The 23,660-nt window shown below is 42.3% G+C and overlaps 1 protein-coding gene across 2 annotated transcripts; it reads left to right on the forward strand.

Annotated features, from left to right (window-relative positions):
- The first annotated feature begins 367 nt into the window (after positions 1-367).
- On the forward strand, positions 368-23,323 carry SHCBP1 (SHC binding and spindle associated 1). 2 transcript variants are annotated; one of them, XM_019497527.2, is made up of 13 exons: positions 368-536; positions 2,765-2,935; positions 3,610-3,725; positions 6,414-6,622; positions 7,670-7,762; positions 11,056-11,289; positions 11,396-11,564; positions 13,397-13,517; positions 16,717-16,848; positions 19,172-19,290; positions 20,047-20,133; positions 20,463-20,604; positions 21,702-23,323. In XM_019497527.2, exons 1-13 carry the CDS (start codon positions 416-418, stop codon positions 22,022-22,024), a joined length of 2,037 nt encoding a protein of 678 aa, XP_019353072.2. In that variant the 5' UTR covers positions 368-415; the 3' UTR covers positions 22,025-23,323. The 2 variants fall into 2 exon arrangements, with proteins under 2 accessions (XP_019353072.2, XP_059569797.1); XM_059713814.1 differs by lacking the exons at positions 368-536; positions 3,610-3,725 and having other exon boundaries at positions 2,768-2,935.
- The last annotated feature ends 337 nt before the right edge of the window (positions 23,324-23,660 follow it).

Below are 23,660 nucleotides of genomic sequence, written 5' to 3' on the forward strand. Positions count from 1 at the left end.
TATACAGTTTTAAAATAATAAAATGTGGTTGTGTATATATGTGCACTACCAGATGTTACTGTCTTTATATATAATAAAACAACATATACTTCATTCATATATCATAAATCATATTGTTACAGCAATACACACATTTCACATAATATATAAAGTAATAATAATAATATTTGGTCACACATATACGTATACACGTATATTTACGTGTACGTGTATGCATGCGCACAGAGGCACGTTTCCCAACTGACCACTCTTCTCCCTGTCTCAACGTTTTGTAGGGTTCCCTGCCCTTTGCCGATTGGCTCCCTCAGGGCCCGCGACCAATCAGAATGCTCCCTGGCTCTAACGTCAGGGGAGGATTGTCGGCCGCGAAAGTTTGAAATCTCCGAGCTTCGGCGCGGCGGGAGCAGCCCGGGCCATGGCGGAGGGCGAGCGCGAGCAGGAGCAGGAGCGCGAGCAGGAGCAGGAGCAGGAGCTGGCGGCGGCGGCGGCAAGCGGCAGCGCCGAGCCCGGGGAGCAGCCGGAGGCCGTGCAGCGAGGTAGGGCAGCGCCCGGGCCGGAGCGCCCAGCAGGGCTTTGCCTTCCAGCGGGCTCCCGCAGGGAGGAGGGCCGGGGGCGCCGCCCAGCCGGGGCCCTCCAGCAGCTTTCTCAGCGGCTGCATCCGCGGTCCGGCAGCCTGCTGGCCCGGTCCTGCCTGCCGGTGCGGGCGCAGCGCGATCCGGACCAGCCTGAGCCGGTGCGCGGGGCTGGGTCCCTGGGGCAGCCCCTGAGCCGCGGGCGCTGCTCACTGATCCAGACGGGCTCTGCCCGAGACCCACAGGTGGGATCGTGCAGCTTCAGGGGCCAGAGCTGGCCCGCGGACCATGTGCCTGACGCCTCTGTCTGAGATACACTGCGACAAAGCCTTTCTAGCAGGCCCTAGTCAAAGTGTCCAGCTATGTGAGTTGGCCTAATACAAGAGATCAGATTTACCCAAAGAACTTTGTCTGCCTCTGTCCTGAGACCAACACGGCTACAGCCTACACCCCTGTACCCTAGCAATGCTGCTTGTCGACCCAGCTGATCATGCCGGCGTCTTCAGAGCGAGTGTGGCTGCGTTAAGTTCTTCAGAAGGAAGTCGGCCTGGTTTCCATTCAAACGGGTTTAGCAACATGGAACTGGCTCATAACAATTGCTTGTGGCAAGTTAGGTCGTATGGACCAGACCTCAGGAGGTCGCTTGGTCCAGCCCCCTGCTCAAGGCAGGAACATCCCCCACTAAACCATGCCTGCCCAGTGTCTGACCAGCTCTTGAAACTTGGCTTGACGCGTACAAAGCTCTGCTGTTTACTGGCTTGGGAGGAAAATATCTGCTGCCAGAGGGAGGAAGGAGGTTTTGTTTGTTTCTCTTTTATTTATTTTTTTAAGGAAGTTTCAAAAGCACCTCTTGCTTTTCTGAGAGGTGAGTCGGACTTGGGTGCTCTGTGGCTAGTAAAGTCCTGTGTTCTAATACACGGGCCAGTTCTACGGTAGGCCGGTGCTACCAGGATTTAGCAAAACTTAGTATTTTGTGTTAACGAAGTTAATTTCATGCCTCACTGTTTAAACACTGTAAAACCAAAGGCATAGAAATGGAGTATGCTACTCAAAAAGTAGGTTGACTGACTCACTTTTACTAGCTGGGGCGAGAACCAAAATGATTCATGTGGTAGCTGTCTGCAAAGGACAGGGTAAGAGCTTGTGTTCTCTCTTCCTTTTATGAAACATAAGGCTTGAAAAGATTTTGCCTCTGCTATAGGCTTATCTGTGCTACAGATATTCACAAGGATCTGTTTGGTCTGCACAGAATATCTCGCTGCGCTTGGGTGTGTGGAGGCAGCTGGTTTGCTTGTATTGCAAGAGCCTGTTGGTATGGCATTAGCATCTAGATGAGATCAGCTTTGTTATACCAGGCATTGTAAAAACCCAAGATAAAACATAATCTAAATGGCAAGATAGACAAAGTGTGTAGGGAGAGAGGCATGAATATAGTGACTTACATCAGGTGGTGTGGAAGGTCAGCAGCTAATTTGGAAATGCAACCTAGCTCTCCTGGCTCCAAGTCCAGTGTCCAGTCACTGCCCAGTCACTGCCCCGCTCTTTCTCCCACATGCTTAGTGTATTCTTATGTTGACCATGGTTCAGGTAGGCCTGCTACCATCCCACAGACCTCTTGTAGCATCTGGGATCGGGCATTGCTGCAGAAATGGCTTAGAGCAGTGGAAAGTAGGCAAAACTGCTGGTTTTGCACACAAGTCAGTCTTGCAGCTTCATAGCTGGGCTATTGAAGGGAAGAGGTTTTAGGGAAATCTTTTTGTCAGTCTTGACCTCCCTCATTGTCAGTGCCTAATGAACATTTTTGGGGGAAGAGGGATGGTGACTTCTTTGAGTACTCTGCCCCTCATGTTAAGTGTAATGGCATACAGGTCCCTAGCTGCCTCCAGCAAAATCCTGGAATTGCCAACTCACCATTTCTAATGTTTTTAATATAAAGTGTGTGTGGTGTTGACAGAGGCTTTTAGAGCTATACATATTTTTGCTTTGTTCTGTACTGCTTGTGATCTTAATTTAAAAACATGCTGATAGTGTCTGCATGCAGTGCTTAGGGAGTAGCTTTTTTGGGAGGCGTACATGTTGCTGCAGAAGGGAGTGTGGTAGTGGGAGGCATGCGATGGATTCTGCACTGGCTCCTTGAAACAGTCATGAAAGAATGAATTGTACTTAAGTGAACTGTGCCTTTTTCCCTTTAGGCTCCTGCCAGGAAGAGGATGACAGCTGCAGTGATTATGGGAGTCATGACAAACTAGGCACCGTTTTAGGAAGGTTTGTGCCAAATGGGAATGTGCTTTTCCCAGACACCTTCGAAACAAATCACCTTTTGTTTTATGAGAGATTTAAAGCATATCAAGATTACATCTTGGGTGAGTGACATTTTTGGTATTGAGATTCCTTGTCACAGTCTCTGTAATGACTGACTTTTCCAGGTGATTCAGTTTATATCCATAGATAATATAGCCTTCTTTTTAATAACTTAGTTCTCCAGAGCATGCCGAGTAGAGAGGATCCGGTTTAGTATTGGGGTGAAGGAAAGATCAGTTGATGAGCAAGTTGAGCTGTAAACGGGTCCTAGGCTTTTAATGGCCTCCCATGAAAAATACTATGCCATAATTAAGATTTTGGGCTGGAGAACTAGAAAACTAATGATCTTATGTTACAAGAGAGTGAAACCTGAACAGTTGAAAATAAGATCATTTTAATAAGACTAGTTAAAACAGTACAGTTTTTTCAGCACCTATTTAACACCACCAGCCTACTTGAAGGATGGAGGCTGTGTTGTGAAAGAATTGGTGCTCTTCTCTTCTCAGTTGAGGCATGAGACAGCATCCTTTTCAGGTCTTCAGTCTTTCAGAGAAAAAAAAGCAATCAGCTCTCACGTCTCCAGAGAGAGAACATGAATTAGCATCAGCAGAATGAAGTTGAAGGCAGCTTTGGACATCCATAGAGGAGCATTAAAACTTATCATGCTCAATTTCATTATTTACTCGTCCTTTTTGTGGATAAATACCCAATTTAAGTGTTGCTAACTTCCTTGTAGCTGACTGCAAGGCCTCTGAGGTAAAAGAATTCACAGCTGAGTACTTGGAGAAGGTCCTTGAACCATCTGGATGGCAAGCAATCTGGCGCACTAATGTGTTTGATGTGCTGGTTGAGGTAAACGTAATTCAGTTTTTCAGACATTTGTCTTCCATTAACATGGCTTTACCTCACTGTTAACTGGCAAATCACTTATTTTTAGTTGAAGTTTGAGCTGATAGAAAACAGCATATTTGTCATGTCTGATTGTCACTGGGGAGTGGAAGGCTAGGGGTGTCTTTCAGAGAGAACTAAACTATTTAACTGCTTGCAGTGGCTTGAGCACCAGGGTGCCCTGGATGTGAGACAGCAGAATGTCAACCTCTGGTGTGTAGAGGCAGAATCCAGACATTCATATGCGATGCAGCTAATTATTAGCTCTAAGTGTGAATGCATTTTGAGTAGATTGTAAATTCTCTGAGACCAGGAGAGTGTGTGTGTGTGTGTGTGTGTGTGTATTCTTTGTCTAATACAGTGCAGGACCAACCTTTTAGACAGGCATACCACAAGCTAAGCCCTGCCACTCCAATCCCTTTTCCCTGCCCCAATGGTGCTCGGCTTTTTAATCCTTGTCATTTCAGCCCCTGTTCTCCCTGCTCCCACTCTAATTTGCCATGTGTCACACACATGCTGCCTGCGCTACTTGTGGCATGTGTATTGCAGGTGGGCCAACCCTGGCCTAATACAATGGGCCCTACTTGGATTGCTAAAACATAGTAAATAACTTCTCGTATGATTGGGCAGCAAAAGAGGTACTTTTATATTGCATATAAAACTAGTATTCAGGTAACGCATGGCATGGTAGTTGGTGTAGCCCTTGTATTCTACTGGCTGAGCCTGTCCTTAAGCAGTTTGCACATCAGTCACACCCGTCACCTTGCTCTGTTCATTAGCTGAGCAAAAGCTGTTCAACCAACAAAAGCACAGACGCAAGTAGATTTTTTTTTCTCCCGGATAATTCCGTTGTCCTCTGTCGTACCCCAGAAGGTAAGGTGCCATAGACTGCATCTGTCTGCTTCGGGATGAAATTATCAGCTTCTCACTTGTCATTTGGGGCCTTCTGGATGTTTGAACCACTGAGGAATGCAGAGTGAGTGGTGGAAAAATGGATCCATAAAGTTCTTTGCCTTCATAATCCCTTCTTTTCACCTCTGTTTAACTTCTCACAACTGCACACATGCACATCTAGGCTGCTGTCTGTAGGAGGGGTGCCCAGTTTTGCTGGGCTTCCTGAGGTCTGTCTTGTCCCTGGAGCACTCCCTCAAAAAAGGAAGCCCCGCACCCCTCTAGCTTCAGGCACTTGCATGTACTCTACATCTTCTAAATAAAAAGTAGAAGCATGTGAGAAGATTGCTGGGTTTGTGTAGACCGAGACAAAAGGTTTGTGTGTGTTCCCAGCGGAGATCTTCATTTAAATTATTTGACTCTACTAAACAAAGAGAGAAAGTAAAGGTGCTTTAGAACTACTTTTCCCACATTGCAAAGCTGTGCCGTAAGTGGGACTAATAATGGGGTTAGTACGCAGGAGCTGGGTTTTTATTCCTGGCTTGCCATTGACTTATTGTGTAAGATGCTGCAAATCTCTGGAGGGTGCTTTGAAAGATGGGGCCCCAACTCCTGGGAGCTGCCAGGTATTCAGCTGCTATGGGTGCGGCTTGGTTTGGGGTTGTCACTTCAAATCCTGACCTTTCAAAACACCTATGCGGTGTTTGGAAACACTCATGCTTACAGAGCTGCTAATTACTTTATGCAGTAAGGTTTGTTGTACTGTGTGTTGGCTTAGAAATGGTATTTAAAGGTTTGTCTTTAGGAATTGGCTTATAGGTATATGTATATGCATTAGAATGATTTAGGATGGGCAGCAGAGGCTAATTGATTTCTAAAAAGTTTGGGTCTCACACGCACAGTTTCACACAGCCTTTGAAGCAGCCAGGTTGTCTAACCTAACAAGACCAGCAGATATACGCAGCCTGTGAAACTGAGGGCATGTACCATACTGTTCCATAACATGAGATAAGGGTGGCACCAGCTAACACGGCCCCAGAGTGGGGGGGCCTGAGTTCTGGTTTTTGGGGAACAGACCAAATTAGGAGAAGGCCTGGAAAGACCAAATTAGTATGTGTGCATGTGATGAGTTTACGTGGACGTATGACAGCCACACAGAGACCAACCAGCGATAGCCACGGATGAAGTCATCAAGAGTCATCAGGAGGGAAGGAGAATAAAAAAGCAGACTTGAGAGTAACAAAGGGCCCCTCCTCCCCGTCCTCCACCCAGATCCTCCTCCGCCTCCCCGTCCCTCCTTGTTCTCCTCCCTGAAAGGGGTCCCCGTCCCCTGGGAAAGGTTCCTGTGGACACCATGGACAGAGGGCACACCACCAGCCCATCCTATCCACCCGCTGGAGTGGGGTATGGGCATTCGGCATACTACCTCTAGGATGCTGAAATACTGATACCTAAGAGAGAGAGCCTCAGAGTGAAGACTGCATCCTGGCCAGATGTACTTTGACTCTGATGACAGCCCTAGGGTTTGGTAGCTATATAGAATTGCTTGATTGTTCGTATTGTTTCTTTTCTGTTATCACTGCGTATCAATAAATTTGCCTATTATCGAATGGAAAGGTCGTGGTCTACCTGAGCCTGCCCCCCCCAGAACAAGGCCTCTGGGTCCTAAATCCAGAGCCAACACTGTACATGCTCTTTAGCCTCTTTAATTGCATGAGCTTTTTTAGCTAAAGTGCTCCTCAAAGCTGTTTCCCACATCAGGTGGAAGATGTGGAGTACTCGGCCCTGAAAGTGGTGGTGCGACTTGGGAAGCCTTTCCTGTGTGAATCCTCCACTAGCACCTTTACCCTGGAGTGTATGCAGGAGCTCTTGAAGCTGAAAGAATATCGGGTACCGTTGCTGGAGCTGTGGATGGTGTATGAAGAATCAGGGGAGTTTGATCAGACAGCGCTGGCTATTGAACATGTTAGGTAGGAGTGTGTCTCTCCTAAACTGCTCTATTACTTTTATTTTAAAGGGAAGAGAGAGTTTATAGCAGTTTTACTGTAGGACAGATGTGAAGCCTACTATATACAAGCCCCATGTATGTGTATAAACTTACATGTGCTGTTAGTGTCTGAGATTATATTGCCTAGTTTTGTGACAAGGCTTCAGAAGGAAATCTAGTGCTTGCTAGCCTTAGAGCTAAATGGGTTGTCTAAGTGGAAGATGCTTGCATTTCCACGCCCTTGCACACGTGCTAGATTTCATTGTAGCTCACTTCCAACTTTCCACTAAAGTTAAAGAGCCAGTTCTGTTCCTTGCTTTTACTGGACCATTTCGTCCTCTTGGCTTTACAGCAGTCCTTCTTTCTTCCCACTATTCACCATGGTGTTTCCTTCCCGCCATTCTTTCCTGTGTCTTTGCTCCTTCCTCTCTTCCTTCACCTCACACTTCCTTCCCCACATTGTGAGCTCAGTCTCCTCCCCTATGCTTATTATTTTTCCCATAGTTTTTTCTGTTCCCACATTACTTATTTTCTACCTTTCCTCTTAACCTGTGCCTTGTATCTCTTTCATGCACTACAAAGAGCTTGAAAAAAGCCCCAGATGCTACCTGATAGGGCTGGACCTGAGGACATAATACAGACCATGCCCAGCAAGAAGCATATGCCATCTAAGACAGCTGTCAGGTGAAGAAGTTGCTTGGGTTATTATCTAGATGCTCTCTTTTAGATCCTGCTTTTCTAGTTCCTGGCTAGTAGGTGTCTAACCTTGAAGCCCTAAGGGAGGTGTACTTGAAAGGTGAGCGTGATTAACCTTTTTGTACAGTGTGAGAGGAAGTCAGTGGAGGGACCTGAAATGGAGACACATGGGGCCACATTTTTTAAAATGCCTCCATAACTTACAAGCGCAAGTCCCATTTCAAAATGGCTTGGTTATTTAACTTAGGTTTCACTGAAAGTCAGTGGAAGCCAGTTGTGAATGTGGATTTAAGAGTGTAACCTGTATACACTCCCCTTTGCTTTCTTTCAAAAGGTTTTTCTACCAGTACATCTGGAGGAGTTGGGATGAGGAAGATGACGACGATTTTGATTATTTTGTCAGATGTGTTGAACCTCGATTGAGACTGTAAGTGTGACTTGGTTTAACTTCTTAGGTAAAGGCAAGGGAAGCGGAAGCAGGGGTAATGAAATTCAGACAAAACGGCGCTCAAATCAAAGCAAGCCTATTTCGGCTTCAGAAACAGAAATCTGAAATCTTGTGCTTCAGACTGAGGTATAGAGAGAGCCTAGTGTGGTGGGGGGGAGGGGGTTATGTTAACCACTGGAGGGTGGGGGAGAGGAGTCTTATCGGCTGGGGTTGCCCTCACTTGAGTGGCAGGTGCTGCTGCTGTGGCATCATGGACTTGGGTGGTGGCTACCGCAGTTCAGGCAGCAGTGGGGAGTGGGCTCCCTGGTGCCCTCTTTGTTCCCTCCATCCCTGGGGCAGGGCTGTGTCTCCAGTAGAAAAGCTTCTCAGGGGAAAGTGTGTAAGGGGGGCATCATTCCAACTGCCCTCGAGGCATTGGTTTGCACCTGCCTGGCGCTTATGGCTGAGCTGCATCTGCTGTGGCAGACTTCTGGGAGGAAGGGACCACACTGGCACCCTCTCTAAGTCGGTGTCCAGGGCTGCTAACTTGCTTGTCATGCCCTAGTTATGGTACTGGCTTTAGGAATAGAAATCCAGAGACATTGCACGACTACGTTGCCTAATTTCTCAGTCTTTTTTCATGCCTTTAACCTGCCATTAGATGGTGCTCCAGATCCAGGCATAGCCTGTTTCAGATGTAAGCCTTGTTTGACTTTTAATTCTGAAATGTGATCCTAATTAAGACTGGTGTGTTGCGCTCAGATACCTCTGGGCATAGAATAAGAACCCAAATGGTGCAGAATCTAGAGGAAAACTTGAAGAACGGGTGATGCTGGAGGAGGAATGTGTATTTCTTTCCCTGGGGGGATTATTTTATGTTAGGTTTTCTGAAGGTGGGTTTTTAATACCACGCAGCCATATGGAACTTAAGCAGTATGCAAGGGCACAATCTGGTTATATTTTTGAGGGTGCAAAATCACTGAAGTGCATCTTAAAATGTATCCAAATGAATCATTGAAAAGTGGCTTTCCCCCAAGGTCTGAAGATGCATCATTTATTGCTTTTCAAGCAAGGTCTCCTCTTAGTCTTTCTTCTGCGTATTATAATTTAGAGTTTAAATTTAGGAGTGCATGTTGCATGCTAATTCAGTTTGCCAGGATGAGGCCAAAGTGCTGTTTTCCCTCCCCCGATAGTAATAGGCACAACTTGGCGTGTATATAGATCAGTATAGTTATCTACACTTTACATCTAGGAAACGGAGGCACAGGGAGAGTGATTGGCTTAAGGGTTCCCAGGAGGTCAGTGCCAGAGCCAAGTCTCCCAGGCCAGTGTTCTTTCCATGAAGTTGCACTGCCTCCCTTTCAAACGGGTTGCATGATGCCTGTTTGGTGTCACATTATAGCTGGGTCATGCTCTGGTTATGCAAACGAAAGGGAAAGGTTACATGTGCAAATGACACACATTTCTCATACATTTTTGCCTTTTCTATATTACCAGCAGATGGGGAAGCAGAAGGGAAAGTGCTGTTAATTTTTGGCTTGGAGGGACTTTGCACAGATGAAAGTAAAATGTAATCGCATGCAAACAGACCTTTTTTTAGAGGTAGCTAATGGTCTCAGATGGGAGTAGAAACAACGTTAAAGAGAATTCAGGAGGGAACTGTAATGCGCTTCAGCTTTGTTTTGCAATGAAAAGTAAATATTTTCCTCATTCCCCCCACCATGCTTGTAGCAAAGCCTGTACTCCAAGCCATGCTGATGTTTATATGCTCTTCTGCTTTGATATCAGCCTTAATGTGTCAATGGAGAAGTTAATAGTTAATCCCCTTATGTATTTAGACATGTGATGCTTCACATTGATTCAGAAGGTCTCCAGTGAGAACAGATTAGTCAAAAGAGAAAATTCTTATGCTCCAAGTTTTAGCTTTAATCCCACTTGTTCTAAATGTCTTTCTGGTCTTTTAAGACAAGAAAAGTTATGTAAAGTATTTTGGCAAAGCTTGATAAAATCACTTAGTTCTGTGCATTTTCAGACTGGCTAGCTCTAAAATTGATAGTATATATTTTAGGGCCAATTTAGGTAGTTTTAAAGGTTTCTTTCCTGTATTTTGTCTTTATATATTTTATTAAAAACATTAATTCTCTGTGGCTCTTAATCAAATCTGATGAAAATTTCCCTTGTTTCTATATCTAAGCAATTGTCACGTATTTGTTTTTTAGCTGTGGTTTGTTTTTGTTTTCTGAACAGTCTAATAAAACCAAGCAGACATTGCTCACTCCTACTCTTTGTGTGTAATTTCTGAGAGTGTCCTTCAGTGACTCTCTGACTGAATGAAAATCAACCCAAGGAATTGTGTGGGTGCTTCCCTGAGACTTCCTGAGTGACTCAGTATGGAGAGATGTAGGTTGGGTTCGCTTACCTCTCTCCTTCAAGTGTACAAAGACAGAGGTGTCTACTCTGGTTGTTCTCTTGTCTCTTGAGTAAATGTGAGAGTGATGATCACTCAAGGCTTCCCACCACACTATGTTCTAGCTGGCAGGTGTCACTCTGTCTGGTTTTAAGGGAGCAACTTTAGAAGTGAGAGATGTTTCCTGGTCTATAATCTCTTTCATTCTTTTGGGTCATAGTACATAACATCCTGTCACTCAGGCCTACAAGTTGTCTTTCTCACTTACCCCAATGTGTGTTTGACCTTTGTTGGTCAAGGTTTTGCTTTTACTATTTAACAAAAAACGTAGCATGTTCTTGTTTCTGCTGCTGCAGCCAACTTCTTGTCTTTTCTGTGGGTCCCAATCTAGTCCATTTCAAACAAAAGGAAGTCAACGTAGTAATAGGGAATACATGTGTCCCGAAAGCCTGCTGATAGTTCTTGTGATTTTATAGGTGCATTGTCATCTTGACTAAACATGTTGCCTTCTCTCCTTTGCCACTTATTTCTCTTATTCCTAGCTTTGGTTTTTAACAACGTGGAGGGAAGAGAGGGGCAACAAATATTAAAAAATGTGATATATGTGTTATAGCAGAGATGACAAAGTTGATATTATGTTATATTATATTATAGTATCGGACCAACTGCATGGTTGGGATAAAGCTAGGTGAGCTTTTGAAAGCAAAATATTTTTTGTCATGTGATTGTTAGTGATGTTCCTAAAAATCACTATCATCAGTGCAGGCAGCTTAGAATCTCTGACTCGAGTCCTGACCCAAAGCCCATCTACGTTAACAAAAATATTTCCAGTGATCGTGCTGTGGAAATCAGAGAAACTTTAACTCTCCTGTGCTTTGAACTGCAGATATTATGACATCCTTGAACATCGTGTCCCTTCTGGGCTTGTTGCTGATTATCACAACCTGTTGTCTCAATGCGAGGAGCTCTACAAGAAGTTCCTAAACCTGAGGAATAGTATATCTAGCAGTGATTCTGACTCGGAGGCAGAAAATGTCTCCATGGTGGAAGGGCTAAAACTGTACAATGAGGTGGAACATCTGAAGCAAAAGCTAAAACTCATTGAGAATCCTCTGCTGAGGTACTGTGTGTGTGTGTGTGTGTGTGTGTGTGTGGCTTGCTTTTCTCCCCTCCCTCCCCCTCCCGTCTCAAGAAAGACATGATGGATGGCTTTATTGTTTTTTCAGGTACGTGTTTGGGTATGAAAAGCACACTGGCCTCCAAGCCAAGGGCATACGTCCAACAGGTACCAAGATCACTCACGTGGTGTCCTCTACCATTATGTCAAGTCTGTTGCACTCCCTGCTCAGGGACAAGCTTTATCCTGAACCCCCTGACGAAGAACTAGAAATACAGGTAAAATAACAGGAGTTCCCCTTTATCTTTGAAACATGTTCTCTGTCTTTATCTATCAATTAACCTATTTGTCTGCGATGTTCCCTTCCTTCTGTATGTACAAGGACTTCCATGGAGGGGACTTAATTTTGGCCATGAACAATAGATACCACTATACTATAAGCAGTCAATAGTAAGGTTGGAAGGCACAGTGATTTGTTTGATTATCATTTGTTTGTTAAATTCTCTTTTACAAGCTGTTTTCTCTCTGAGAAAGGAATAGTAAACTGCTCTGCATTGTTACCCTGTAATATTGTAAATAAAACTGAGGAAGGCATGCTACTTTATGTTGAATTTCAAGGTACCTGAGCACATTTTATTTAAATGCATTACTTTTTACTTGATCAGGTTCTGGTTCTGTTCTCTCTGCATTTCAGTTGTCCGTCTTTTAATTCACTGGCAGTTGTGATTTACTGCTTTGCTTCATTAGTGGTCTGGATTCTGTTCTGTGTGTAAATGGAATTGTTTACTTGCTTTAGTCACACATCATGAGTTATAGCTGTGTGAATCACAGCAGCTATTTGGGTGCCCAGATGTTAGTGTGTCTAAATATGGCTTTAGGAATATAACTTACTGGTGATATAAGGAAAAAAACTTTGATTGATTGTCAGATTGTTCATGGGTTTTCTGGGCTGATACTTGGAAAACTATCTTAACACACACTCACACAATTGTGTGATCAATTTAGAAATTGCTGAGATGAAGTTGACCTGTACTAATCCTTTTCGGCCATTCTTCAGAGTAGAATCCCACTGTCACAGCTGATGCTAGCCTGCCCATACTGGAGGCTTTAAACACATGGCATGTGGCAGGGTGGGTCCTGCACTGCTATGGCACTGTCTGGGCATGTCCCCACAAACATTCATGTGCAGTTTGTGGTCCTGCAAACCTGCCTGCGGCTCTGCAAAGCACACATGTAAAACATGCAGGCATTTGCAATGCTGCTAATTGGCAGCGCTGTGGGTTTTTTGACACTGGAAGATCCCAGTGTCAAAAAAAAAAAATGCTCCAAAAAAAAATGGGGGTGGTGCATGTGGCAGCAGAGTACGCCTCCTGAAACTGGAGCCTGCTTGGCCAGAGCCATGCTCCAGTTGCTAGCCAGGCTCTCTGTGCCCGGATTGCTGCTGCTGCAGCCCCAGGAGGGCCCTAGGATCCCAGGTAAGGCTGCTGGGACCATCCCAGATGCTGACCTCAGCCTCCACTACCCCACCTGGAGCAATTGTGCATCGGAGTGTGCATGCAGCGGTGTGCCTAGGAACAACTAGAAGTGGCACGAGTATATGCCGCTGCTTGTTGTCCTTCAGGAAATGCATGTTCCTGGGAGCTCTTGGGGATGTACCCTCCGAGTCCTGTTTTGGAGGCACCAGGTCCAGGAGTGAGAGGGCATCTGCATGTCTAGTTTCTTCTCTGCCATATATGCTCTTTCTACTTCAGGCAAGTTGCTTAAGGTACATACAGACAGGCTTCCCTGCGTGCCTGTAGACTTTTTCAAGTCTGATATTCTTCACTTCCTTCCCTATCTGCAAGTGGGGTTGGTACAAACCTCACAGGGCTGTTTTGAGGCTAACTTGCTGTTCATAAAGCTCATTGTTACGCTTCAATGCAAAGCACTGTTTGAACACAAAGGAGTGACTGTATACTGTAGGTGCCATTGAATGGGTTTCCTGTAGGCAGTGGCTAGAGTGTTTTCACTACCCAGCAGCATTTAAATTAAAAGGAAATATGGATGTTATAAACTCAAGCCAGTGTTGCTGCTTTTTCAGAAGCTGATTGTGTTGTTTGTCTCTTTCTAGTTCCATAGTGATCTGTTGACAGCTGTGAATGCCTGCTATGAAGGGGACACAGTCATAATCTGCCCTGGTCATTACATTGTAGATGGCATGTTCTGCATTGCTGACTCCATTGAACTGGAAGGTAGGAGGTTCTTTTAGTGTGGAAGAGCCTGAAACTAATATGCCTTGGTAGGTTTTACTGAAGTTAAGTGAACTGCTCAAAGGACTTGCGAACTGCAGGGAGTGGGTTGGCTGGAGTGTGCCAGCCCTTTTGCCTGCTTTGCCATTCCTGTAGAGGTCCTGCTTCCAGGACTGGGAACGTTGCAACTTGCAAATGTTTGGACTGGTTTCAGCTGTTACCAGTGCTCAGGAAGGATGAGAGTATAATAGCTACAGCTGCAAATTAGCCTGGATGATACTTCAGAAGAAGAAATCTATTCCAAGTTTAGGATTTTTTTCATGCCATGTGTTTAGATGAACTTATTCAATCACTATCTAATTATTTGGCTGGCAACAAACTGGCAGGAGCATACAGTGAAGCCTGGATTTAGTTTTCCAAGTACAAGGGTAGCTTCTATGCTTAAATTGCAGTGCAGTGACTATAAAAGCTGAAGGTAAACAATCCTCGGTTACTGAAATCTAAACGTTAAAGAACCCTCAGGGTGGGTGGGTGTGTGTACACGCGCGTGTGCGCATGGAGGACAACTTCACTGACTGGCTGATATAAGAAGACTTGTCGCACTCTAGTCAAATTTTTGTGAGCCATTAAGGAAGCCCATTTTCCTTCCTCCCCATTGGGAGAGAGCACTGTAAAATGTACTTCTTTTCATGTAGTATAACATTGCTTATTGACAATGTTATGTTATTAGCATTTTTTAGCATGCTAGTAAATATTTAATATCTTTATGAGATGGCTTTTAATAATATTGGCAATATTATGTTATTAGCATGTGTTAGCATGCTAGTAAATATTTAATATCTTTATGAGATGGCTTTGCCAGTTAGTGGTAATGGAGCCTTGTGGATTAAGTACTAGACCGCAACGTAGAAGTACTTGAATTCTATTCTTGGCTTTGCCCCCGACTCCTTGTATGTCCTGTGCCAAGCCATTAATTTTTTTTACTTTGCTTTCCTCATCTGAAAAGTACAGCCTCAGTCTGTGAGAGGGGCGTTCTGAGAGTCTGCAGTTAGTATGGCACTTGCAATGGGTATACCTAACAGAGTAAGAGACAAGCTAGGAAGTTTGCTTAGAGGAGTTTGTTACTGAACATGATCTGTGTGTATATATGTATTTACTTGAACAGAAGATGACCCTGATTAAGACTACTCCCCCAATAATTAGGTTCTATATATGAAACATTTATACATTTGTTATACTTTTCCAGGTATAGAATCTATTTATTGGAGGTTTACCTTGAATTTGTCCCTCTCCCACTGCTACAGTAGGAAAAATAAATCTGTGGGGGGGTCAGGTAGCCCTTTGCTCTCTGCTTCCCCACAACTTTTTGCCCTGGCAGCCCCTTCCCCTTCCCCCTCCCCCTCCCTTTACTGCCAGACCCTGCTCTCCCTGAGCACATGGAAGTTCAGAGCAGATTTGAAAACAGTAACCTTGAAATTTTAAACATTACTGTAGCAATTTACATATAGTGCCCATAGACTTAGTTCCTACACAAAACTAATGTAGTTCACCCGTAAAAAGGGCAAGGATTAGTATAGCAACAAAAAATTCAATTAGTTGACTCCATGTGTATGGGTGTATTTGAGCTGTCTGAATACATATTTTTCCCTCCAGATTCATGATAACCTTTCTGTACAGTGCCAATGTCTTAAGTCCTATATGGGGAAAAATGAATAATGGAACATGATGGAGATAGCAGCTGGATTGGCAGCTATTAGTACCAGTTTAGTGACATTTTCAGAACTTAAAATGTCCACATTTGAATTTTTTACTACTTAACTCTCAATGAGAAAATTTTGTTAACTGGCCACAACTTTGTCTGGGATCTTCCGTTTTAGCTCTAGAAACTAACATGCTTGCTTTAGGTTCCACGGAGTAGTCTTCACTCCCTGAGGCCTTCTATTATAAGTGCCATAGAGCAAGTTGAGTAGCTTTAGTTGCTGTCTTCTCCCCAACCCTATTCTTAGGGATACTATTTTGGGGATGAGTGTAAAGCAGGTTGACTACAACTAGTGATAATCCTGAAGCTCTTACCTTTGGGTAGTAATTCTCCTTTCTGTTTCTCAAGTATTGAGTAGTTCAGCTGGAAAAATAACTCATTTGCTGTTTGAAGTTGTGCACTTTGAACCTACTGCCACTATTCTTCCCAGAAGCACCCTTACATGAGGGGAAGGGCAATTTCTGAATCTTTTACTGTCTCATTGAGGTGTTGAAACCTAATTTTATTTTGTATTTGGCTCTTCAGAACTTGCTGCTAAGTTTACCAAAGACTGCTTTTAATTTTTTTTCTGTACATCAAGGTATTTACATACTCAGTACAACTGGTGTCCCACTCTGACACGTAACTGGAGCTTCTGTACAGTTGTTTTTTTGGGAAATGATAGGATTGGAACAGTTTTAATAGCCACATTATCACTTTCCTTATCTTAATTCTTGCCTGTGACAAGCAATAAATGCTTTACATGCTCATAATTTTTTCTGTAAGTATTTGAATGCTGACAGCTCTGGATGGCTTAGTAAATCAGTAGTGCCATATGCTTCAGAAAATTATTTTTAACATTAATTCATCTGGAACCCTCTGTTTGTCAAATGATGTTCAGGTTTTGACCCAAGTTTTATTTAAATGCAGAAGTCAGTAGTGCAGTCATTGAAACTTATTCTCTCTACTTCAAGGGGAGTTATGTTTGGATGAAGCAGCCATTTAGAGCCTCAGCCTTCTCTGTATGCTCTAGGGAGGTGGTTTTCAACTTCTTTTTCATTTGTAGACCCCTAAAACATTTCAACTGATGGTGTGCACCCCTTTGGAAATTTTAAATAGAGGTGCAAATTGTAAGTATGGGTATTCACATACTTTTGATCATAAACTTTTGTGGAGCTCTTAGACATAGTCTGTGGACCTCCAGGCATTTGCCGACCACAGGTTGAAAACCACTGCTGTAAAGGTATCCATTATGTCATCTTAGAGTAAGTTGATATCAAAAGGAGGATTGTGGATGGCCTAAGTGATTGAGGGGAGGGGGAATTTAGGATGATAGAACTCAGGTGGTAGGTCTCTAACTCCAATTTCGCAGTTGTGGTAGGTATTGAGCTCTTGAGTTCAGCTGTGAACCACTGTAGCATGTTTACACAGGAATTTTATCCTAATCTAACCTCTTCTTTTAAGGTTATGGTCTGCCAGATGATATTGTCATAGAAAAGCAAGGGAAAGGAGACAGCTTTGTTGACTGTTCAGGGGCCAATATAAGAATCTCTAATTTGAAGTTTGTTCAGCATGATGCAGTAGAGGGAGTCTTAAGTAAGTATTGAAATCCTTGTGTCTATTTTTTCTGCTTTGACTACTGATGGAATTATACCTTTGTTAATTTAATTAGGATCAAACATTTGAGCCTACTGGTTTCCCAGAAATTAATATTAAATGGCCCCTATTAGTATAAATATTATACCTTCATTTTTTCCCCAGTTATGAATAATCTGGAAATTAATGTCACTTCTAGCAATTGTCCTGTCTGACAATGACTCTTATCTTCATTCTTAAGTTAGCAGGTAAAACTGTTTTATCTGCTAAGTCTACCTTTCTGAGGGTATTTGTACACATGCATGCGCTGCAGGGTCAAGCGCAGCAGCGCAGGCATTCACATAAACAGCAAAATGCACATCAGTGCTGAGAAAATGGCAGCAGTGCACTTATGAACTAAAACACATCAAAGGTGTTTTAGTTCAAAAGTGCACCGTTGCCATTTTCTGCACGCTGACGCGCATTTCCCCATTTATACAAGTGCACGTGATGCAGCGCTGGGCATGTCAACTCACATGCTCTGCAGACTCGATTAATTGAGTCTGCTCTTGCGCACTATATTTTCAGCTTGTAGCATCAGACAAAGTATGTGTATAAATGCCCTGAGTTGTTAAATGTTTTTGTTCCTGTTTGGAGAATGACACATCTCTGGCAAAGAACTGCCTTGGAAATAACTTACTATCTGAACCAGCCTCTCCTTTTCCCACAGACCAGACACTAGGGGTGTGCAAAGCTTTGGTCGCCAATTCAATTCAGAGAAGGTTCTGTTTGATTTGGATTGAATTGGGAAACCAAAAAAACCCTCCAAATCAAATAGGAAAATGCTGTTGTTTTCATCCAAATCTGCCAAAAAATGATGAAGTTATAGGTATTTCAGTGATTCCTCATTATAGTCTATGGCCAAATCACAAAATCTCCCTGAATCAGTGCCAAATCTTCTGAAGCTGTTTCGGCTGAATCGATTCAGGATAGCAATCTGAATCTCTGAATTGAATCGCTGTCCTCTGAATTGGCTGAATCCGAATTGAATACTTCCCTATTTGCGCAGGCCTATCAGACACCCTCTGTTTTCTGACAGACAAACTTTCAAACCGAAGCTCAGCTATAGGGTTACTCCTCAGAACAATTCTCTAATTTTCTTCCCTACAGCATTATTTATATGACAGTCAATGAGGTCCATTCGTACTGTTCTAGCCGGCAGCCTGGTTCTATTGTTCTTCTTCAGCTTGTTGTCCTCTGTTGGGCAAGTTAATGCTGCTGTGTTTGATGTCATGTCTCCCCCATTGTCTTTGTCCAGTAGGCAAATGAAAACCTGAGTGTTTTATGTGCCTGAAGGCATGGTTGCTTTTCCTAGGCTCAAGGCAATATTATTTGTCTCAGTCTCAGCTCTTCATTAAAGGAACTCCAATTGTAAAGAAAACTATGCCGAGCTAAATGCCATTATCTCCTTCAGATCTCTAAATCTGTCCATGGTACAGACAGCTTTTTTGATCCTCTAAGGAAAAATTAATCCTGGTGGCATTTGTTGGTAAATCTGTTGACTATGGCCTTCTGTCTTTTGGAGAAGGTGCTAATTAGTACCTTGCCAAATAGAAATTTATTTTTGGAATGTCATGGTAAAATGTTTATCACCTTGATACAAACATCCCAGATTTCACTGGCTTAGGTAAAACTTCACAAAGTTTGTGACCCCCATCTCAATAATATCTGAGTCAGACTACTAATATCAGTGTCATGTGTGCTATATTAACATTAAAGCTCACTTTCCCCCTCCTTTCTGCTGCTGTGTGGTGTGGAGCTGGTCTCCATGTGTTGCAATGTAGGAGTCATGAGGTGGATTAGACTTAAATGGGGCTGCAAGGTTGGACACATGAATGAAAATCTGCATAGCACTGGTATCCTGACCCTAACACTTCACTCTAGTTAAGTACCTTTCCCCAATTAAAACAGATAGCTATAAAATAATATTCAGTTGAATATCGGTCTTGGGAGGTTCACTTGTACACTGCCTTGATCCTCTCTGGTTTGGGCCTTGGATTAATGTGCTGATGTGTGGCAACATAGCTGCAGTACACTGAGAGTCCTTGGAATAGTATAGAGACTGTCTGTATGTTAACTTGTCTTGGTCTGGTACCCAGAAATGGATTAAAAAAAAAGCTGAATGCTACTGGGTCTGCCTTCTGGGTTTCACTGAAACCTTACTGCAATAAGTTGAGTTGGGCTTGATGGACAGATATTTCTCTTTTTTTCTTTTTACTCATTTTATGCTCTTTTTTTTTTTTTTTAATGACTTCTAATGCTAACAATGCGTGTTTGAGTGCAGGTGTCCACCATGGGAAAACTACCCTGGAGAACACTGTATTACAGTGCGAGACTACAGGTGTTACAGTGCGAACATCAGCTGAGCTGTTAATGAAGAATTCTGATCTGTATGGTGCCAAGGTATGAATTAATTCTTAAATCTTCATGCAGCTGTAGCTTGTATCCTAAAATAAAACGAAGCCTTCTGCTGCCGAATAGGGAAATGTCCTCTTCCTTGATTGTAACTTCCTTAATCCTTTAAAAAATCTCTAATACATTTGGCTTAATTGTCTTGGTTTTCAGAAATTGGTCACAATATTCTCTAAATCTCATGACGTATGTACCTGTTGAGGGAGACTCAAATGAATGTTGGCTTGCATAGAACACTGTGAAAATGAAAAGCTAAAAAAAATCCATCTATGAATGAAATAACCTTTGATGCATTATTGGAGCTGATCCACGTGGATATAGCTGTCTTCAGAATGAGCCTTGTTTTTTCTGTCCTCAAATATCTTTCTTCCTCATTAAGCTTCACTCCAGTTGAATTCCTGTTTTGACCAACTTGCCTGTTGATTCTTACAAGGAGATGGTCAGAAATCTAGCACTTGTTATAATGTGGCAAGTGAATTGGCATTGGGGTTGGGTTGTTGAATACAAATAGAAACATATGCATGTATTGCTCAATTACTCCTCAGCAGGCTTTCTTAGAGTATGACAGTAGCAGTGTCTGTGGGCCTCTGCTTCTTGAGTTAGTTAGCTAAGTCTGTAGCTGGAGGTAGTAGCAGATTCCTGTGTTGTCTAACTGCTGGATTGGAGAGGGGACACACACTAGGATACACTGGGAAAAAGTCTGAAACGGAAACTTTTCAGGAATTAACTCTTTACTTCACTGTACAGGGTGCTGGTGTTGAGATATATCCAGGTAGCACATGTACCTTGATAGGCAATGGCATACACCACTGCAGGGAAGGAATCCTTATAAAGGTGAGTTCCAGGTAGATCTTGTTCAAATATCTCGGTAAGATTCATACCAATAATTGTTTAGGCATCTTGTGAAGTTGCTGCTTTTAAATTTTTAGTACTGTTTGAAAGACAAGGAATGATATGGAGTCAGTGGATTTGGAATTTAGTCTGTTGTAGTAAAATGTCCCCTTTATTCAACAACTTTAGGAAAGGGAATGCTGTTAACTGTCCCTGAATTACACAAAGATTTAGATTTTCTGTATTAGATGTGCTCTCTTTGTAAAATAAACAAGTTCAAATTGCTCGAATTCGCTAGCTATAACTTATTTTTATATTTGTCTCTCCGGTAGGACTTCTTAGATGACCATTATGACTTACCCAAGATAACTATGGTGAATAATGTGATCCATAACAATGAAGGGTATGGATTTGTTCTGGTAAAACCAACAATACCTTCTGATGTGAAAGACAATCCTGCAGAAAAATTAGAAGGTATTTTTTTCTTGGGACCTTTATTTTTTTTAATAGAGGTCTGATATGGTGATTATTTCTAGTGCGTTTCTGTATATTCTTCATATTACTCAGTTCACCAGAAAGAAACTCTCTAAAAAGGCTGAAAATACTTTGGATGAGTCTAGGTTCTATTATAATTATGAGAATACTGGAATTTCCTAGATTACTGCAGAGAAACATTTCAGGAATATGTGCAGATTATGCAGGTGTGTAATAATTTTGGAATTCATTCTTTTGTCCATGGGTATAAAAGCATTTTATAGACTATCACCTGATGTTTGTGCAGTCTTAGTTGGGGCACTTCGAGCATGGTGATTTTGAGGAGATCCTGACTACTCTAACTTTTTAGAAAAAAACCCTGCAACAAAAGAGGATTTAAGATGGGTCTTATGGTTGTCATATTTGAATTCTGCCCTCCTCAAAATGTGCTCAGATCAGTGTGTTTTGAACCAGTTCTAAAATTGTGGAGTTGCTCTTCAGTGAAGAGAGAAGCTTTCCAGTTGATTCTTTCCTATCTACCCAACCCGTGTGCTTTGTCATACAAGTCCTGCTGGACTGAAGGGCCTACACGGGTCACACACAGACAACAGGGTGTGGAAACAGAAAGTGGGTGTGCTCCTCACACAGTCCTTTTTGGCAGAAATTAATCCTCTGCTCTCCTGTTCCACCATGTGGCCAGGTTGAGACTTGTACCCATGTCAGTATTGTTCCCTGAAGAAAAAAAATGTAATCATTTCATATGTTAAAAATGATTGAAATATTTAAAGCCTACTTAGTTGTTTTCTCTAAAATACATAGCAGTCTCTTGGTCACATAGGAGTTTCAACTTGTTCTGTTCTTTGTTTCTATTGTACTTTTTGTCTATGCATTGGAGATTTAGGTTCTTGCAGACGAGAGCTGATACAGCTAACCTGATATACTTGAAATAATAGTAATACTGCAATATAAAACACATTTCCATAAAGATTGAAGAAAACTAAATTCCACAATATCAAAAATCTGACATTCTAAGTAGTTTAGTTCCTTTCTGGCATCTGCATAGTCAGTAATAGCCTTCTCATTGTTTTCTGACTTAGAAAATATACAAAATACCCAGTCAGATGGTGAAACGGACAACATCAGAGGCTTGGGACCTGAAAAGCTGTGCGAATGTGCATCCAATGAAATGGAGCTTTATGAGAGAACTGAGATTTCTGGACAAACCGAAGGCAATTATGAAATTGCGAACGAACTTGGTGCTACCTCTGCAAAGAAAAGCCAGATGCACAAGAAAAGGCTGAGTGAACTGGGAATCACAGAGGCTGATGACAACTTAATGTCTCAGGAAATGTTTGTTTCTATTGTGGGCAATCAGTTCAAACACAATGGGAAAGGAAGTTTTGGCACATTTCTTTTCTGACTCCCTCCCTTGGAATGCCATTGCAGTATCTGATTTGCACAAGCTATTATGTTCACTCTTGCTTTCACAGGTTTTAATTTGACTCATCTGCCTTCCATGATGTCTATTGAATGTGATGAATTCAGGAGTATTTATTTTTTTTAAACAATGTTCATATTACACATCATGAAATGGCTACGTTGCCCAAACATGGGAAACACAGTGGATGAATAGAACTCCAGTCTGGAAGCCTAGTATGGAGAGGGCAAATTGAAAAGCTTCCCCTTTACTAGCAATGTACCCCATTTTTACCATAATATTTATTTAACTTTAAATGTAAAGCGCTTTTAAAAATGTAGGCACCAGAATTAGAGTGGACAGTCAGTGCAAAAGCTGAGTGTATAGCTCCGTCCATGATGGTTCTTTCACACAAGTTCATTTGATTTTTTTTTTTTCCATATAACACTGGCAGTGCTTCATTCTTGTAAATAAAAGCTTTTTTTTTTTTTTTTTTTTTTTTTTTAATTAGGAAACTATTTGCACACTTATTTAGTAGGAAACCTGTCCTTGTGATATACTGTTTACAAGTTTGATTAGGAAACCTATTAAACATCTGGAAAGATGGTATTTTTCCATGCTAGGTGTAAATTTTCACAGCAACTTTGTAGTGTCAACTGCTGATGGTGTCTGTAGAGCTTTTCTTAAGCCATAGTGTGCTTTAAATGAATTGCAGTGAGTTCCAAAAGACACGAATGCAAAGTACATGCTTGTATCTTTCTCTGCAATATTCTTGTTGTATCCTGAGATGGTTTTCACACATGCCATGTGTTGACAATAGACCAACTTCTGGTACATTATAGAAAACGTAGAATCTCTCTCCAAACCATAAAAATACTTATCAATATAACAAAGACAAAGCACATCAGGTCTGATCTTGCAAGACTTGGAGTTTTCTTAATATTCCATAAGGTGAATAGATACAGGATCAGACCTGGGTTATATTGTTCTCATTTGAGGGGAAAATTGCATTGACTGCCCTCCAAGTGAGGATTTGGTCCCATAATTGTTAAAATGCCCTCCTGCTTACATTACTTAATTAGAATGATTCTTTATCCCCATTCTTTATGTGGTCTTTGCCCTTTGAGATACGTAGATTGCTTTGGCACTTCTATTTGAGAGTGGGTGTAAGAATGGTTGCTAGTCAGTGAGGGTTGGGATATTCCAGGAGGTGGAAAAATGCACGCTTTGGTGGTGAAGGGAAGATTATATTCCAATGCTGTGCTCTAGAAAAAATTCTGAAATAAATTTTTGGTTGGCTTACATTATTGATAAGCTATGTTATTTATAAATTCCTGTGAACTTGACTCTGTAGTACCTTTTACCCCAGCCTTGCTCAAATTGGGGTGGGAATCAAAAGCCCCTCAATGCATTTTGTGTGTGATACAACTCATTGTTGATGCCGAGGATAAATGGATACTTATGGATTTGTCTCAGGATTCTGTTTCACTTTCTGCAATTTTGACTGTTGGAACTGCAGAGAACTTATTGTTGCTCCTAAATCTTAAAAGCCACTTTGCGCAGGCTTTGCCACTTCAGATGCTCAAATTAAATATTTATCTCCATTGATTGATACTGAGAATTGAATAGCAAGCAGATA

This window comes from Alligator mississippiensis, chromosome 10 (genome assembly GCF_030867095.1).
Source record: "Alligator mississippiensis isolate rAllMis1 chromosome 10, rAllMis1, whole genome shotgun sequence".
NCBI lineage: Eukaryota > Metazoa > Chordata > Crocodylia > Alligatoridae > Alligator > Alligator mississippiensis.